General features: G+C 46.0%; 2 protein-coding genes across 8 annotated transcripts in view; one reads left to right on the top strand and one right to left on the bottom strand.

The window, feature by feature from the left end:
• Positions 1-712: 712 nt before the first annotated feature.
• On the top strand, positions 713-5,447 carry OAZ2 (ornithine decarboxylase antizyme 2). Its single transcript, XM_074236217.1, is given in 6 exon segments — positions 713-738; positions 2,310-2,385; positions 2,387-2,467; positions 3,685-3,860; positions 4,709-4,794; positions 5,081-5,447. Coding segments are annotated over 6 exon segments (576 nt in total). The 3' UTR covers positions 5,212-5,447.
• A 1,807-nt stretch (positions 5,448-7,254) lies between these two features.
• ZNF609 (zinc finger protein 609) overlaps positions 7,255-15,335 on the bottom strand; it is a 241,562-nt gene continuing 233,481 nt past the window's right edge. For 5 of the 7 annotated variants that reach the window (XM_074234387.1, XM_074234385.1, XM_074234389.1 and 2 more), the window contains exons 5-9: positions 14,757-15,123; positions 13,456-13,631; positions 12,957-13,173; positions 12,312-12,390; positions 7,255-11,774 (exon numbers count right to left, since the gene is read on the bottom strand). In XM_074234387.1, the coding sequence (XP_074090488.1) occupies positions 12,317-12,390; positions 12,957-13,173; positions 13,456-13,631; positions 14,757-15,123 (834 nt within the window). In that variant the 3' untranslated portion in view covers positions 7,255-11,774; positions 12,312-12,316. The remainder of the gene's footprint in view (positions 11,775-12,311; positions 12,391-12,956; positions 13,174-13,455; positions 13,632-14,756; positions 15,124-15,335) is intronic. The other 2 variants (XM_074234383.1, XM_074234382.1) reach the window with 1 other exon arrangement.

Raw genomic sequence — 15,335 nt, 5'->3', positions numbered from 1 at the left:
GGCTGTACTCTGTCTTGGGGTTTCTGGCCTGAAGGAAGGATGATTTCCTGAAGTACCAAATTACTTTTTGTTCACTGATATCTATCAGTCTTTCCAAATTACGTTTTCCAGATGTATTTCTGCCCTCCAGTTGAATTTTTGAGGTTTTAGATCTTGAGTGAAGCTATGTCATTGAAGAATTTGGCTCCTATTTTCTCAGGCCTAGTTGGGATGTGACCCAACTGGTAGTGATTAAAAAAAAAAAAAACACTCACTACATGTCGGTTCTACTAAAACTTAGTTTTGGGAACTGAGGGATCATTTCCAGAGTCTGAATCTAACACAAAGGCATGACTGTATCATGCAATTTCAAGTGAGGCAGAAGACACTATGAGAAACTGCTTTTCTTCACATGAATTGGTTAGCATTTTTACGTCTTAGTTTTCAATAGCTTGTGCTAAGGGTTTCAGGGAGGACAGGCAGCCAGTCCAATGGTCATGTGGCACGTGTATAGAACTTTGGCCTGTCTCTTGCCTGTGCTTGACCTGATGACCACTGGCTTTAAGGTTATTTGTTCTTCTTTTTCAAAGAAAACTATGATATCAGGGAGGTGACATCACAACAAGCATATGAATTGGATTTGAGGGAGGGGGTGATGTGTTAAGTCACGAGCCTCACTTTCTCCTCTAGAGTCATCTGGGTCCAGGAGCCAGATATGAATCAGGATGACGAGATGGTCTTGGATGCGATGCAGTTAAGGTTAAGTGACTTATCAAGGTTACTCGGCTAGTAAGTTTCTGAGACTGAATTCGAACTCTGGTACCCCTGAATCCAAGGCCATTTCCTTTATCCTCTATGCCACCTAGCTACCTGATAGCTTTAAGATAAGCTATTGATGGAAGGAGTCATCCAGCTTGTTGTGAAAAAAGCACTTGGGCTGATTCTGGGTCCATTTCATCAGAAGTCTGCATGACATTGAAAGATACAGGTTCATCCAGCCCTTTCAGCTTGCTGCAGTATTCCTATTTAATCATCCTTAATAACTTCCATTAAACTTATGTTTTATTGTATATAAAGCTACTTCTTCACAATAACTCTATGAAGTAGGTTGTGCAAGGATTTAATAAAATCTTGCTTTACAAATGGGGAAACTGAAACTCAGAAAAATTAAATGACAACCATACTCACACAGCTTTTAAGTTACAGAGCCAGGATTTGAACTCAGATCTCCTGATTCCAGGTTTCCAATGTTTCCATTATGCTTAATCTTTTAATTTACCCATGAGTATATAGTTGTTTTAAGCTTGATTAGATTCCCCCTTCCCCCTCCTCCACAAGCCACTAAAGTCATCTTTTATTCTACCATTGTTGCATACTCTCAGTCAGAATTTGGTAGAGGAGATCGAGGGAACCCAGGTTCTAGTAGCAAATTTTTGTGATGCATCAGATGTCTTGTGTGGAGCTGTTAGGCTGGCTGTAAGTTCAGCTCTTAATTTTGATTTGGCTTATGGTCTTCTAGGTGATTTGGGCCAGTGATGTCTGCTTGCTCTTATCTTCCTGTTCTCTGGCTTGGGTGAGGAGGCTTGGTAATGAGTACTTAGCTCTTCTTAGGGATGTGGTTTTGGTTCCTATTTTTTCATGATCCCATATTCCTCTAAGCTTTGACTGGAGCTGCTTTTGTCTTTGTGACGCGTATTGGTAATAACACTTAAGCACATATCAATTTTTTTTTTTTTTAGGTTTTTGCAAGAAAAATGGGGTTAAGTGGCTTGCCCAGGGCCCACACAGCTAGGCAATTATTAAGTGTCTGAGGTGGGAATTGAACTCAGGGACTTCTGACTCCAGGGCTGGGGCTCTATCCATTAGCCACCCAGCAGATAGCAATATTGTAATCCTTTCTTTCTTGGGCATGCTGGGCCTGCCATCTTCAGTTGTCTCTGCCATGCAAGAGGCAGGATCCAGTTCCTCTTGAAAGCTGGCTGCCCCTTTGAGAAATCTATTTGTAGATGTTTGTTTATCAGAGATGTGGCTCTTCTGGTCAGGCATCTCCAGCCAGTCTCCCTTGGCTGTGTTCCAGGCTTTCCTGGGGCCTCCCTTCTCCTCTATAGGAAGCTCGACTTCCTCAAGGCCTTACTCCCTTCCTCCCCCCAAAAAAGGAAGGGCTGGCAACCAGGGTTGAAGCAAGGAAGAAAATGGCTTAGTTTGACTTAAAATTTTTAAGTATGAGAGCTTTAAGTATGAGTATTTTCAGGGGGTGTAGAATATAGGTCAAAGTGTCATGTAATTCTTTGAGTTAACCTCATTTCTCTCTCACCTCTTCTGTCTTCTAGTAATATTTTACCTTTGAGTAACTGTCCCCAGCTTCAGTGCTGCAGGCACATTGTTCCAGGGCCTCTGTGGTGCTCCTGATGCCCCTCACCCACTGTCGAAGATCCCCGGTGGGCGAGGGGGCGGCAGGGATCCTTCTCTCTCAGCTCTAATATATAAGGTAAGGAAGTCATTGAAGAAATGGATTGGGAGGGATTGGATCCAGAGGTACTCTATGCTCTGCTGTGTTCTTGTCATGCTATCAACAAGTTAATCTTTTGAGGGCTGAAACCACATCTGTCAAGTCTGTTTCTTTATATTAAAATTGAATAAGGCAAGGAAAAGTTAACTTCCAAGATAGCTGGTGGCCAGGTTGGATATATTGGCTGCCATAGTTAGGAGTATTGATCCTTCTGCTGGGGAGAATTTGTGTTGGGTCAGTTCAGTGGTAAGGAGGTCTCTAAATGTGGGAGGTTATTAAATGGGCTTCATTGTTTACTAGCCAACATTTTAGAAACAGTTTCAGGGACTGGTGTTATTACCAATACGCGTCACAAAGACAAAAGCAGCTCCAGTCAAAGCTTAGAGGAATAATACGGGATCATGAAAAAATAGGAACCAAAACCATGTCCCTAAAAAAACCACACAGAGTGAGCCCTTGTAGTAGTTCACCCACCTGCTTTTCCTGAAAAGAAAACCAGCAGAGCTGAAGAAAGGATCCAACATGCGATATAAGGTTAAGCCAAACTGACTCCAGGTCAACCAAAATGGAAACAAATCCAGGGGAACCTTGTAGTTTTCTGTTATCCTTTGCCTTGGACTTGTTTGCAAGGATCCAATTGATGGTAAGATCCCTTTCTCTGTAACTCTTATATTTGTACCATCCCTTCTTTGAAAATTTGACTTCCTCCAAAAAAAAAAAAGACTGTTGGCTATATTCTAACTAAACATGGGATTAGAAGATGCAGGGGCAGGTGAGGTGACTGAATGGGTCTGGGACCCTCTGGAAGAGCTGTGATGGGACCTTTTAATAGTCTTGTGGATCCTTGGCCCCCATCTGCAGGAGAGAGACCCAGTTATGTCTAAACATCACTAACCTATCTGTGGGGCTCAAGCTTTCTCTTCTAATCCCATTGTCTTGTTATGAAGGCTCCCTCAAAAGTTTCTAGCTCCTTCTCCCCAAGGAGAAGCACTTGGCTACACTGAGAGGACTGAACAAAAGCTTAATTTGGATTGGTCATAGCTCTTCTTTGAAACTATCCCTTCTACTGGCTGTTCTACTTAAAATTTGGCCAAGATGATCTCTCTCTCTGTAAATATTTGCTGTAGGATGGAGGAAGGATACTGGGGTCCCTAGAATAGCTTCTACCTTGCCCTCTTTCCTGATGTCCCTTCTAGGACGAGAAGCTCACTGTGACCCAGGACCTCCCAGTACACGATGGGAAGCCTCACATTGTCCACTTCCAGTATGAGGTCACTGAGGTGAAAGTCTCTTCCTGGGATGCAGTCCTGTCCAGCCAGAGCCTGTTTGTGGAAATCCCTGATGGATTATTAGCTGATGGGAGCAAAGAAGGGTAAGGAGTGAGTGGCTTTCCAGCTGCACTTTGGAAGTGATGTGGTAGGTGGCAGTTATTTGTCCAGGGGGGAAGCCTGTATGTCTGGGATTAGCCCTCTTCCCCCAGTATTGGGTTTCCAATCTTTATTGTCTTGTGTTTTCTTTAATCAGTAACATGGGCCTTGTGGTAAGTTATAATTAAAATAGATCCTTATCACACCAACCATATCCCTGCCAAAAACCTTAATGACCTGTCTTTGATGTTGATAAGTTTTGACACTACTGCTCCGAAACATTGGGTAGATCCAATGGACTGGAGCTAAGTTTTCTGCAATTGCCAAGTTGTTCACGACAGTCCCAGGGACTAAAGCACCTTTGCAGGGCTACTGGTGGTCTCAGGTCTGAGATTTCTGCTGAACTCTCCAGAGAGGTTGATTTTACTTCAAAATGAAGTAATTTATTTATTTTACTATCATCAAAATTCAACTAGGTTTTAAATTATAATAGCAGACATTTATACAGTGCTTTCATGTCCCTAAAGCACTTTATATACATAATCATATTTAGGAATAGTAATAGGAATGTTGTGAGCCCAACAACAACCCGATAGGTACCATTCCTCTTTTAAAGATGAGAAAATGAACTCATTCATGCCATGTTGGAGGTGGGATTTGATCCTTCCTGCCTTCTTCCTGAATTCACTCTTCTCCCTGTACTTCAGAAGCTCAAGCTAATAATCTTCCTAAGAATTTCCAGGGGCCTTAAACAAGGAGCCTTAATCTAGAACCTACATAGCTCATCAAGATGGTCCTAGGAGTTGTAGGCCTTTGACCAAGACTAATACCCTCTGGGCACCATCCACTGCAGATTGTTAGCACTGCTGGAGTTTGCTGAAGAGAAGATGAAAGTGAACTATGTCTTCATCTGCTTCAGGAAGGGCCGAGAGGACAGAGGTGAGCAGCCAGAGTGAGTCCAAAGAAAGACCTAGTTGACAGCGGGCTTTAGGGTTGAAAGGGGGATGAAGAGTGGCTTTTGAGAAATCTTAGAATCTCTGGGGAAAAAAGACGTGGGGGATCCTAGTAGGCTGTACCAGGAAGACATGAGAAGTACTTCTCTGTTCTAGACATTTCTTCTTCAGTCTTCCTTTGGTATGAGCCTGGGTGGGGAGGAGGAGGGAGAGGGGAGGAGACCACCCATTCTGCATCCCTCACTAGTGCCCTCTGTGCTCCATTTTTGCAGCTCCACTTCTGAAGACCTTCAGCTTTCTGGGCTTTGAGATTGTGCGTCCAGGCCACCCTTGTGTCCCCTCGAGGCCAGACGTGATGTTCATGGTTTACCCCCTGGACCAGAACTCATCTGACGAGGACTAGATGCAATGGAGGAGGCCACTTTGACCAGGAGCCACAGCAGGGGACTAGGGGAGGGTCAGGCAGCCCTGGGGTGGAGGGGGCTCCACGCTGCCAGGGGAAGGACGCTGTAGGGCTCAAGGTGAGGGTCTCCTAATTGTGTTCTCGGAGTTGACTCGTTGAAATGTGTTTTCCATAAAGAACAGTATAAACATATTATCCACATGTAATCACCAATAGTAAATGAAGATGTTTATGAACTGGCATTAGAAGCTTTTTAAACTGCGTTGTGTGGTATACCCTAGCCTAGGGGAGAGCATTGCCTGTAGCAAGGGGCCGTCCAGGCACAGGGCAAGCCACACGGAGGGCTGGTGGGCATCACTGTAAGGCTCTAGTCCCCCTGCTTTTGGGCTTTCTTGTTTTAAAGATTTGTGTATCTCTCTTTGCTCTTTAGCCCATCACTTCTGGGGGTCCTTTGGGATGGCCCCTGATATATCCCTTGAGATGTAGCGAATTTTTTTTTCTAAATGACACTTCATTACATATATTTGCCTTGGAGTAAGCACCCCCAGTCTCTAGTTTGACCCTTCTTTAACAGCTTTGTGCTATCCTGGTTTTTGGTTAAGCAGGCTTAGTCTGTTCAGTGTTACCACTGCATTTGATAAAGGGGCATTCTGGTTCCCCTCCCACCATCAGGACTTCTATTTAGAGCCCAGGTTTCTTGGCTCTTAGTTCTTTTGCCAGCACCGGGGGTTTCCACCCCTGGCTGCTGGCTTGGGATCCCAGTGTTTCCTTTCTAGGCTTGGAAAGCTCAGAAAGCAACCCGAGTCCTGGGAGCAGGGAAAAACTATTCACTGGGGCTGGGTGACATACTACTCTACTCCTCCCCCACTCCTGATTCCTCAGAGCAGAGCCTGCCTGTCCTTTGCCCTACACAATCTGGGAAAAAGGGGGAAAGTAGAAGGGAATAAGTGGCAGAGAAGTGGCCTGCCCCCATGTTTTCCCTTAACAGCTTGTTCTTGAGGAGGGGAGGAAGTAAATGAGCAGGGAGATAGCTAGTCTGACCAATCCAAGCAGGTGAACTGGGTTGGTCCTTTTGGGGGTGGGGTGGGGGTGGTAAGAGTGTGTTGTGTTACTGTGTCATTAAACTGGTTTAAAGTTGTGGTTGCTTTTGTCTCTTTTTCTCCTGCCAGTGTTACCTGCTACTGATTAAAAGTGACTCTTAGACTTGTGCTGCTTCTAGTAAGGTCAGAGGATGGCCCAGAACAATGAAGAATGACTTGCTGGTTGGGAGGAGGGACAAGGGGGAGTACATGGTACCCACTTACAGAGCTGGCCTCCTCCTACCCTTGCAGTCCAGGCTCTCTAGGGTACCATTTGTGCTTGCAAAACTCGAAGGGCCCAGAACTCATTACTAGGTAATTCCCTGGAGTGACACGGCAGTTTTAGTGTCACTTGAGGCGACCCTGTGGGGAATGGCTTTTAACTCCTAGTGGCTTGCTCTTCCTGTGGGGAATCACTGCCTTTAAAGGATTAGCTTTTAGACAGCCTAAATGACTTTCCATTGCTGCTTAGAGGGGGACCTCCCAATGAAAGAAAAGTTCTAAACGTGTTCAAAGGAGAAGGCAGCTTCTGCTGGTTCCTAGAGCCCATTTTAGCTTAATTTGCAATTCCTTTTTCCCTCTACTGATCTTTTGCTGATGTTTCTCCTTTCCCAAGACTAGCATGAACTTTCTCCCCCATCTCCTGGAACTTGTCTAATGCTCCAAGTTAGGTTTAGGCCTTCTGAGTACTGCTCTCCAATAGCTAGCTTGAAATTGAGATACTTTGTATTTCCTTTTTCCATAACTAATTTTTGTTGGGCCTGATGCTCATTATCTAGAAAGATAATGCCAGAGCAGGAAATGGCCTTGAAGCCACTTGCTTTGACTTAGGAAGGCACAGATCTGGCTAGAGCTAAGTAAATTTACTCAAAGAAACCCTGAGGGCAGTAGCTAAAGGCTGAGCAGTACTGGGGGGGGGGGGGGGGGGGGGGAGGGAAGAGAAGACAGTTTAACAAGGATTAGTAGTTAACACCACTAAGTTGAACTTAAACCCATACCTGAGGCTGTAAAGCCTAAATAAGGAGAATTATGGTAGGGGCAAGGGAAGACGCAGGAGTCAGTACCACCAGAGATAGGCAGGAATTGTAGCAATGACTCAAATCTTTCCCAAGACAGGCAGAAAGGGGCCTGGGTGAAGATGATTCTCAGGAGTTTGCTGCCCTCTTCTGGTGGCTCCTCACAATACAGGTCTAGATAATGGAACTTTGTACACTAGGTAAGGCAATCCTTTTGAGGCAATTATAAGGAACTTTTTCCTGTGAGGGCCACTGACTCAAAAAAAAATTAACCAAGGGCCACACCTTTAAGCAATTTTTGGGAAAAAAAATTTTCCCTCCCTGAAGACATGACATTAAACTTAATTTTAAAATTATGAACAGGGTCATATTTTTAAAAATTAAAATCTCTAACATGGTTGGTTAACTAGGGGAAAGAGCCATAGAGGAAATAAAACACTGGGAAATGTGCTCACTTGAGCCTAAACTTTAAATAAGTTGATCACTATTAACTGTCAGCTGCTCTTTACAGTAGACCTGAGATATTGTTCTGAATGACACAACTATAGCAACAGCTAAGTTATTCTTTGGGCTGCAGTAATCAGAGCTGCCCCATGGGTTAGATATTTGTATCAGCGCAAAAGTCAAAGAGCTCCTTATCCCCCAAAATTAATAATCTAAATTGTAGTTCTCAGTTGCACAGCATCATAAATTAATCTCCACTGTCACAACCTTAGAGTTGGGATGTACCCAAGTACCCATATGCCCCACAGCACCTCACAGGGCTGGGGCCTACAGGTATAAAAAGTTGTAAAGAAGGTGGGAGAAGTTTTGGGAGTAGGAAAAGGTGAGCATCTGCACTGACCCACCCAAAGCTTTGGAGGCTTTGCCACCAACTATAAGAGGAGGCTATGAATGTGAATCAAATGACATGAAGATCCAAACATGCAAGTGTGCGTGATGAAAGAGTTTGGGGAACAGTAGTAGTAGCAGCTGAGAGTAGCTTTGTGGCACACACTTGGGAGAAATAACCAGCAGCCCTCACAGGTTTATGATTGTCTCTTAAAAAGATTTATTTTCTCTTCTTGCCTGAATGTACAAAGGCAAAAAGAGCACAGTTTGTATGTATATATATATATATATATATATATATATATAATATTTATATATATATAAAAAACAAGGAACTTGGTAATGTACACTTTACAGAAGGGAAGAATCAGGAAGACTGAAATCAAACCCAACAGAGCAACTCCAATGGAACAAGCTATAAACAGCAACACTGCCTCTCCTTGCCAGGCCTACCCTGTTTCCAATGGGCTGAATACCATGGCAAAGAGTTGGACTGGGGAAAGGAGTTGACTAAAGGGGCCTGGGTTGGGGGGAAGGGGTAGAGGGGAGGGGGTTCATCATGGAATAGTCCCCTGCTAAGGGCTAAACGGAAGTTCTTAGGTTTCCCCAGTACCACCACAAATACCAAAGTTAGGGCCCATTTATTGTGGGGGTCTGCTATGTTTGTTGGTCAAACTCTCTGAGAGGTGGGAGAGTGCAGAGCAGTAGCTAACATGGAGAATTCCCTTCTCAAAGCTTGTAGGAAACAGGCCTCTAATCCCTCTGCAAACTTCCCTACTGGTCTCCCTTACCATGTCTTGGGAGTGGGGGAAAAAGGGCTCAGACTAACCACTCTTTCTATATTACCCTTTGTATGGTACTTTTATCTGGGTATTAACTAGGGGTCTTGCAGAGCTGGGACATGACATAAGGGATATGGAAAGACTGACTAAACCTCAAATCACAACCCTATTCATTTCAAGTGGGAATCCAGTGCTGCCCTCAGGTTGATGGATAGGCTAGGGTCAGGTCCAAGGCCTTGTTAAAACTCCTCCCCTTTCCCCCCTTCATAGCTTCTCAAAGCATTTTCAAGCCTTTCAATGGGAGTTCCAATAAGCAGTATCTTTACTCTGGCCTGGGTTCTTGGCTCCTCTCCACTTCCTAAGGGGGAAATTCTTCATCATGAAATGGGTCTCCGAGTGGTCCCAATTGTGCCTAGAAGTCCTGAGGCCTGAGGTAGGAGTGCAAATCCTCCACTTAAGTTTCATTTTACTCTGCCTCCAAGTTAGCAGCCTCATACCAACTACTACAGTGTGTCTAGCAGGAGAGGAAGAGAAGCTTAAGGTGGCAAAGGGCCAGGGGTCTGGGAATGGGAAGAAGCAGGGTGCTCGCTTTTGCTGCTAACTTTTCTTTTGAGCCCTTCCTGATAGTGGTGGAAGGTCTTGGACAACAGGAATCAAGGAATTAGTTAAGGATATAGAAAATAGAAAAGCTGTTCCCTTCTGAAGAACCCCCGAGCCCATCCCACTGATCCACCAGCTACCTCGTCTCCATGTTACAGAGTGAGACAGATGGAGCAAGAGTTCGGGGCCATACCCGCCCAATGGGAAAAAAAAAAAACTACCCCAAACAATTTCCAAACAATTCCTCTTTACATTATGTACAGAGCACGCTGCAGGGCAGCGTCACAGATACAAAACACACAACAATATTTAAAAACAAACAGGAACAGTGAGATGGGCCACTGGCTCAACCCCACAGCAGCCTGGGAAGTTACAATGCAGACTAGACCCCAGAATGGGCTCTTGAGTGGTGGCTGGTCTCAGGGGAGGGACCTGGATCCAGGTCCAGTAGCCTCCTTGAAGGGAAGTCACTGCTCCAAGCACAGCCTATTGGGAGCAGTATAAAGTAGGGAGAATAATTAGGGGAAGAGGGTGACTGCTTGATGGCCTGTGATGAGGTCTGAAAATAGCAGCTTTGCAGAGGAAGGTGGTTTCGTACCCAATTAGGTCTAAGGGAGAGGTGTGGATTCCCCAAAGAGGAAAGCCCTGTGGGCTGACTGCCCCATCTACCTCCAGGGATCTCCATAATTCTTAGAAAACCACCTCAGCTGGGTATTGTGCTTGCCCCAATGACCCTGTTACCCTATGAGTCAGAGCCAGCTTCTTATTCCCAGCTGCTTGCTTCTGGCACTCAGGTCACAAAAAACCTTCCTCTCTCCAGCCTAGCCTGGCCTCTACCAGAGGCCCAAGAGGGAAGGGAAGAGAAGAAACATCCCAAACACGTTCCCTCCAAGAGCCTAGGGGATCTCTGGAAGCAACACCCTTAGCGGTCCTTTCAGCACAACTCCCCAGGCCCCTGTGGTCCACATCTTCCAGAGGCAAGGCAGTAGGCTCAGTGCTGGCTGGAGTTCCCCATCAAAGGGGCAAGGGGAGGGACAATCTCTGAAACCTCTTAAGGGCCTAAGGTCAGACAAACCTCCCCCAGCCAACCAACCCTATAAAACAGACGTGTATTCCATATAAACACGACTTCTATTGGCACACATGGAGGTTAGAGAGTTATATAAAATCAAGTACACATGTACAGAAAGGGACAAGGGCTGCAGGTATGCAGAGCCCTAAATGAGGACAAAGAGATGGCTGACTGTGGACAGTGTCTCCAAGAGGGCCATCTCCCTAGCACTACCCTAGGAAGAAAAGGCAGGTTTCCAAGTTTCTAGCCCCTGAAGGACCCCAGGTTTCCCATATCAGTAAGAGATGGTATTTTTCTCTGCCTGAGAGTTGGGCACTGGGAAGGAAAGAAGAGACAAGGGTGGGACCCCCTGAAGAGAGGAACAGGAGGAGGAAAGGTAAGAAGAAAGCAAAGGCTAAGGACTTAAAAAGATGGAAAAAAGGAAAAGGAATTGGGCCCTTGAAAAGGAGGGAGGCTAGGAGAAGGCTCCACTTTATAGGCCCTGTTAATGCTCCAACTCTAGTCCCCAACTCTCCCAGGGGGGATCCAGTAGGTGGGCTAGGTGCTGGTGCTGGGCCTCCCTCGGGGGTGGGAGGGGTGAGGGGAGGAGTAGAGAAAGGAAAGGGGATGTGGTGCTCCTGTGCTGGTTGGGCTGTGCACAGGGCAGAGGGAGAAGGGGTCTTCATTTCTGATGACTTTGTTTTCACAATCACAGAGAAAACAGCCCTAAAATTTCTTTCCTGAGATTCTAATTCCTCTGCTTGCTTCCAGTCCCTGGAGGGTCTGGTGGTGGGAGAGCTGGGATGTGATTGCCACGCTTCTTCAGGCCCCGCCTGATGTCCAGGGTGTGTTCCCCCAAGGGGCCATGACAAGGGGGCGCAGGAGGTGGAGCAGTGACTTCCCCAGGCCTAAAGCAGCGCCCCCAAGATGACAACCAACGCCATCACCCTGGCCGTGGCCACAACAGTCACTTCGGCCGAGAGAATAAATACTTTTGCTAAGTACTGGCTCTCAGCTCCTGAGGAGGAGGGAGGGGCGGGGAGTCCAGGGCTCTGGTGGAGGGGGACTGCCGAGGATCTGCCTCCAGTCTCCGTGAGAATGGTCAACAGGATGATCAGCACCATTCAGCTGATGTCTAATGGCACCTCCAGCACCTCCTCGGGTCACCGGCCTCGGAGCCCACGTTATCCCAGAGCTTCAGGTCCTGCCAGAGGAGACATACATGTTCACTGGATGAAGAGCCACAAGGTGGCGTTTCAGGGAAAAAAATCAGTTGGAAAACAGTTCTTTGTTGGAATCATAGGATTCCCGAGCGACTCCAAGGACAAGATAAGGGAATGAAGATTTCTCCCACTAGTCAGAGAAATTATTCTTTAGTTCTGGAAGACATTTCCAGAGGGGCTTTAGAGATCATTAACCTTGTAGTAAAATTACCCATAGAAAATATGTCTTATTTAGGATCACACAGATTGTAAATTGCAAAGCTAGGTTTTGAACCCAGACGCTCCTGACTCCAAATCCAGTAGATTTTTTCACCAAACTTTTCATTGTTATTTTCCCTAGGAACAGACAGCTTGGTCAAAGCTTAGTTATATGAAAGACATCATTATATGGCCTTGCTACTCTCTTGAGAATATGAAGCAATTTTAATGACTCATGTTTACTTTCTAGCCAGGGACCCAACCCAAGAGTTTCTAGAGACCCAAGCATGCCTTATTGTTTCTGTCTTTGAAGTACCTACCATTCTCACCTCCGGGGGGGTGGGTAGAGTGAAGGAGCTGAGCCTTGCTGGCTGGCAACAATGGCTGTAGAAGAAAGACCTGAAGGAGGAGGAGAGGGGGTTACAGACCAAGCTTCCTGAGGACCTTTAAATACCTCCCCTTTCCCACTTGGATTACTTGACTTTGTTTTAACAAATCCTGTAAATTAAAGAAGCAATACTCTTTTTCATTAGCTTTAATGGTTGATGGAGGACAGGATGACGCACTATTTCTTCCCAGTCCTGGGGCAGCCTAGTCCTTTATCCTGTCTAAACTTAAAGGGTCTATATTTTAGGAGTTTGAATCTAACATAAGTGCTTCAGGAGAATGTTACCATTTGTCTCTGTCAGAGAATGCCAGAGCTACATAGGACCTCAGTCATCACCTAATACAATTTCCTCATGTGGGGAAACAGAGGTTGAAAGATTAAGTGACTTACATAAGATCACAGGCATCAAGTAATGGAGTTGAGAATAGAACCCACTCCTTGCTTGGGCAAAATTTCAGGGCTCTGCATGAAGTTTAAAGGTCCAGGGAAGTTGCCTGGCAGGCAGGCAGGCACCTCCAATGGCCAGTGATTTTAGCAGTGCATGTAAAAAGCTAAGTAGGGGGAGGCCACGGCTCACCTGCTGCATAGGGCAGGTTATACTGTGCAGGGAGGAGTGAGTACCCTAAGTGGTGGTGGTGGTGGTGTGTGGACATCAGGCGCTGAGAGGGAGAGGTCCGAGGCCGGTCTACACTCCTCTCACTCCCGCTGGTTCCCCCAACGCTGCTACAGCCTCCGCCACTCCCTACCACCCCGCAGCCTCCTCGGTCTCTCTCCTGAGAAGCCTTCTCACTTATCTGTAGGGAAAAGCAAACAACAAAGTCCCAAAATGACACAGACAGACAGACACGCATGCACAAAACTGTAGGGATGTCAAAGCCATTTGGGACTTCCCGCTTCCAGCAGGCAGGAATCTGGGGAGTGAGGGAGAAGCTTGGGGACTACACTGATATCCTGAGGCTTTTGAGAGCCTCACAACAAAGGGGGTGAACCTTGATGGGACCAACATCAAGTCAACCAAGTTAAATTGTAGCTCAGATCATCTTTCCTCTGAGGGACTGGGTCTCCGTGGCTCTTACCGTGGGAGACTTGCTCTTGTAGTGGCTGGCATGCTGCTGCAAGATGTCCAGGGCCTTGGACTCTGAGCTGGATTTGCAGCTCACACTGGGACTGGCTCTGGCCTTGTCAGCATCTTCGCCCCCTGAGACCTTGCTACCATATGGAGAGAAGGAGTAGCTGGAGGGCAAATAGGAACCTAGGATAGGAGAAACATAGCCATGAGCTAGAGGATGAACCAGGCCCCTCAGCAGGGTAGTGCCCCAATCCGAGGGCTAAAACTGCTGGCTTGTCCTATTTCCCTGGGAGGAACTCCCTTGGAAAAAAAGTACAACCCTCTGGAGCTCTTCAGTCACACCAGCTTATCTAAAACAAACTCCATCGGGAGAATCAATTCTAAGTGGCAACAGATACTGGTCCCAAATTGTAAGTGGCAACAGATACTGGTCCCAAAGAGATTATTTCATCTGTTTTCCTCCAGGTAATGTTTTCATATTTGGCTTGGCTCCATGGATCCATGCCAAGAACTCTTAGGAGAGGGTTAGGGTTTGAAAAAGGAACAAAGAGATTGTATTTTATCTGTTTAAAAATCGGGCTATGTCTAAGTCTGTCTTGAAATGTCTTGACCAAAAATGAGTTTGTATGGCTACAATGGATCATCCAGGACAAACTGGGGTATGTGGGGTAAAAGAAAGTGGTGACTAAGATGTTTCTTGGTGGCTTCAACAAGGGCCTAGAGCACTGGGAATCAGGAGGTAATGAGTTGTATGGAAGTCCACAAGCATTCACAAAGGATCTACTTTCTGCCTGGTGTTTTCAATCAATTAGCACAGAGAGGCTCTGTAGAAGGGCCCCACAAACTTCATTCCACTTTATTCCCTGCTTTTTTCTGAATATCCATAGTACTTACTTATATACTACAAGGGTTCACCTTTAATTACGTATTGGATTATTTTTAGTCTGTGGACTTTGAAGGATGAGAGTATTTTTTACTTCTTTTAAGAACCCCAAAGTATCTAGCACACTGCATGAGCTAAAAATAAGTACCTCTTAAATCAAAATGCAAATTTCTGCCTGTTTTCTAGGGAAAGTGATCAAATAGAAAAAAGGTTTCCCTAACTAGCTATCAATGGCCTTAAATTCCAACTGGGAAAGGGAGGTTGCATGGAAAGCTCTAGCCTACAACTCTGGGGAGGAGGTGGACAGCGGGAACACAGAGGCACCTTACAGGAAGATACCTTTTACCTAGCTGTGCTAAGGTAAACAATTTTAAATCTCTTCTTCTGTTTCCCTGGAAATAGTACCTGATACTTTGGTGCCATACCTGGGTAGTTCTGCATCATGACGGCAGGCATGCCTCGGTAGCTGGGATGGTTTGGGTCATAGGACTGACTGTAGGAGTAGCCGTGCATATAGGGAATATAAGACTGATGTTGGCTGAGAGGGGAGGACACAGGCACATGGACGCTGGGCCGGGGCTCCTTGCCCCCAAGACGGGACTCTTCAGAGGGGGGCAGTTTACAATCACCACTTGTGCTCTCTTTCCCATCCTCCTTGGGGACAGAGTCTTTATTTCGACTTCTTTCCTCCTTCAACTTTCGGTCCCGCTCCTCCTTCCACCTCTCATCTTCTGATTTGATATCTGAGTACTTGGCAGGATAAACATATGTCCACATTCGAGGTTCTGTCTCCTGTAACAACCAGGGGTTAGGGATTGGGTAGGGTTAGGGAGAGAGAAACCTGATTCAGGCCCAGGTCAGAGTAGAGACAAGGACAGATCAGGAACCAGATTACAGGGAGCAAGGCTATATGCTGGCCTTCTCCCCTTACAACTTAACCCATACCCTCCTACTCCATTCTTATCTCACAAGAGATAAGGGAAAAGAAACAAAGGTAAAGAGCA

This window comes from Macrotis lagotis, chromosome 4, assembly GCF_037893015.1.
Source record: "Macrotis lagotis isolate mMagLag1 chromosome 4, bilby.v1.9.chrom.fasta, whole genome shotgun sequence".
Lineage (NCBI taxonomy): Eukaryota > Metazoa > Chordata > Mammalia > Peramelemorphia > Peramelidae > Macrotis > Macrotis lagotis.
The sequence above is the reverse complement of the archived record's forward strand: the minus strand, read 5'-3'. Positions and strand labels throughout refer to the sequence as shown.